The sequence below is a fragment of the Corvus brachyrhynchos genome, unplaced genomic scaffold, assembly GCF_000691975.1.
Source record: "Corvus brachyrhynchos isolate BGI_N302 unplaced genomic scaffold, ASM69197v1 scaffold94, whole genome shotgun sequence".
Taxonomy (NCBI): domain Eukaryota; kingdom Metazoa; phylum Chordata; class Aves; order Passeriformes; family Corvidae; genus Corvus; species Corvus brachyrhynchos.
Window position 1 is genome coordinate 8594820 of NW_008238330.1, and position 1916 is coordinate 8596735.

The 1916-nt window shown below is 50.6% G+C and overlaps 1 protein-coding gene across 1 annotated transcript in view; it reads right to left on the reverse strand.

The window, feature by feature from the left end:
• The window catches only part of SNRPD1 (small nuclear ribonucleoprotein D1 polypeptide), a 5784-nt gene extending 4197 nt beyond the window's left edge, over window positions 1-1587 (reverse strand). The window contains exon 1 of the mRNA XM_008633871.2: window positions 1453-1587. Within this exon, the coding sequence (XP_008632093.1) occupies window positions 1453-1522 (70 nt within the window). The 5' untranslated portion in view covers window positions 1523-1587. The remainder of the gene's footprint in view (window positions 1-1452) is intronic.
• Window positions 1588-1916: the final 329 nt, after the last annotated feature.

A 1916-nucleotide genomic window follows, 5' to 3' on the forward strand; every position in this document is an offset into this window, starting at 1 on the left:
TTCAGCAGAGCATGCTGCAATCGAGCACAGAGGGGGCTCACTCAGCTCTCATCAAAGCTGATGGACCTGGCTGCAAAATAATGCCGGTTTTGAACTCTGCCAAATCCCCACAGATTGCTACTGGCAAAAAAACACCTCAGCAATCTTCTGGAATAAAATTCAAATTTAACAAGAGTTGTATCTTTTTTTTTTTTCCCCCAAGAGTGCCTGGGCAGAAGAGTTTCTAAAAGCCGCCTGGGGCTGAGTTTAGGAAGGGAGATGAAGCAGCTTCTTCAGCTCACCCGTGAGGGCTTGCCTCATTAAACACAACGTGCCCCACCCACATCACACCCGATAAGTAAAGCTCACAGGAGTACTCTCCGAGCAATGTCCCTCGCTGAGTTTACTAAAGCAAACAAAATAGCTTGCACATGTTTTAATACCTGAGAACCACATAATGAACTGGAAAGAATTCCCTGCAACCTTCAGCACAGTGATACAAAGAAGCACCTGGCAATCAGGAACTCCCATGAACCGACAGAACAGACCTCCGGCAACATCGGGGGAGCAGATTCTCTTGGCCACTATTCCTCTCTGCCCTGTATCCCACACCCAGCTCTGCGTTTTCAAACACGTCTCATGAAATTACACGTATGCAAATACGCATTTCCATCTCGATTCACCTTTACAAAAAACGTACTCAACAGAAATCATTAACTTTATTTTTTAGATTAGAACTGCCTACACACAAAATTTAACCAATTCAAGATCACATCAGCTGGAACAGGTTGCCCAGAGAAGCCGTGGATGCCCCATCCCTAGCAGTGCTCCCTGCCAGGCTGGATGGAACTCTGAGCAGCCTGGTATAGCGGAAGGTGTCCCTGCCCACGGCAGGGGGTTGGAACGGGATGATCTTTCACGTCCCTTCCAACCCAAACCATTTTGTGATTCTGTGATCGTGCTGCTACAATTCTAAGAGATTACCAAGCAAGGTCTGGAAGAGTTTGCTTCCTTCCCCCCCGAGCCTGTCTGCAGGCAAAGCTGCAGCTGGGCTTAGAGGCTCCCAGTGCTACAGCAAATTTACAGCTCCCAGCAGAACCTTTAAAACAGAGAAATCTGATCACAAAATGCACCCCCAGCGCTGGTCTGACCACGGGTGGACTCATCCACTACTACACATCAAAGACAACCTGTGACCCACTGAAATTCCCAAGTACTTTCGTGGTCGCCTACGGAGAGCTGGCTGGTCACAGGACCCAGCAACTCCCGACAATATTCAGACACTTCTGTAACACAAACACACCTCGCGCTTGCACACAAAGATACGAACTACAAAACCCATCTCCTGCATTTTCCTGTGCCGGTCCCCGCAAGAGGGAGCACAGGACAAAAAACTCATTCAAGCCGCGACTGCCAATTGTTTGCCGAAAGGCAACGGGGAGTATTTTGCTGCATCCTCCCATCCTACCGTACCTGTGATCGTTCCATGCACCTGCGTCCCATTCTTCAGTTCAATGGTCACAGTCTCATGGCTCAGCTTCATTAGAAACCTGGGAATTAAAAACGCGTTTAAAAAAACCCAAACCCGTTCACTTCCACATAAAGCCGTACGCGTTCGACAGGCAGCACCACGCAGTTCCGCATCCTGAGCTCCCAAAGACGGCGCCCATGGATTCTGCTGGGGATATTTAGTGACACACTCCACCTCCTGCCCAACCACCGGGAGTTGGGCCTCTTGAGCGATACACTGCCGGATCCAGCATCTACTTCCAGGCGATACAGCCATTATTGTACGAAGAAGGAACCATTTTACAAGTCGTTACAATCCCGGGAAGCCAACACTACCCCAGCCCGGGGGCTTTCCCTCCAAAAAGGGAGCGCTGTGCCGAGCGACCCGCGCAGGCCCCGGGGCGGGAGCGCGGCCCAGCGCAGCGGGG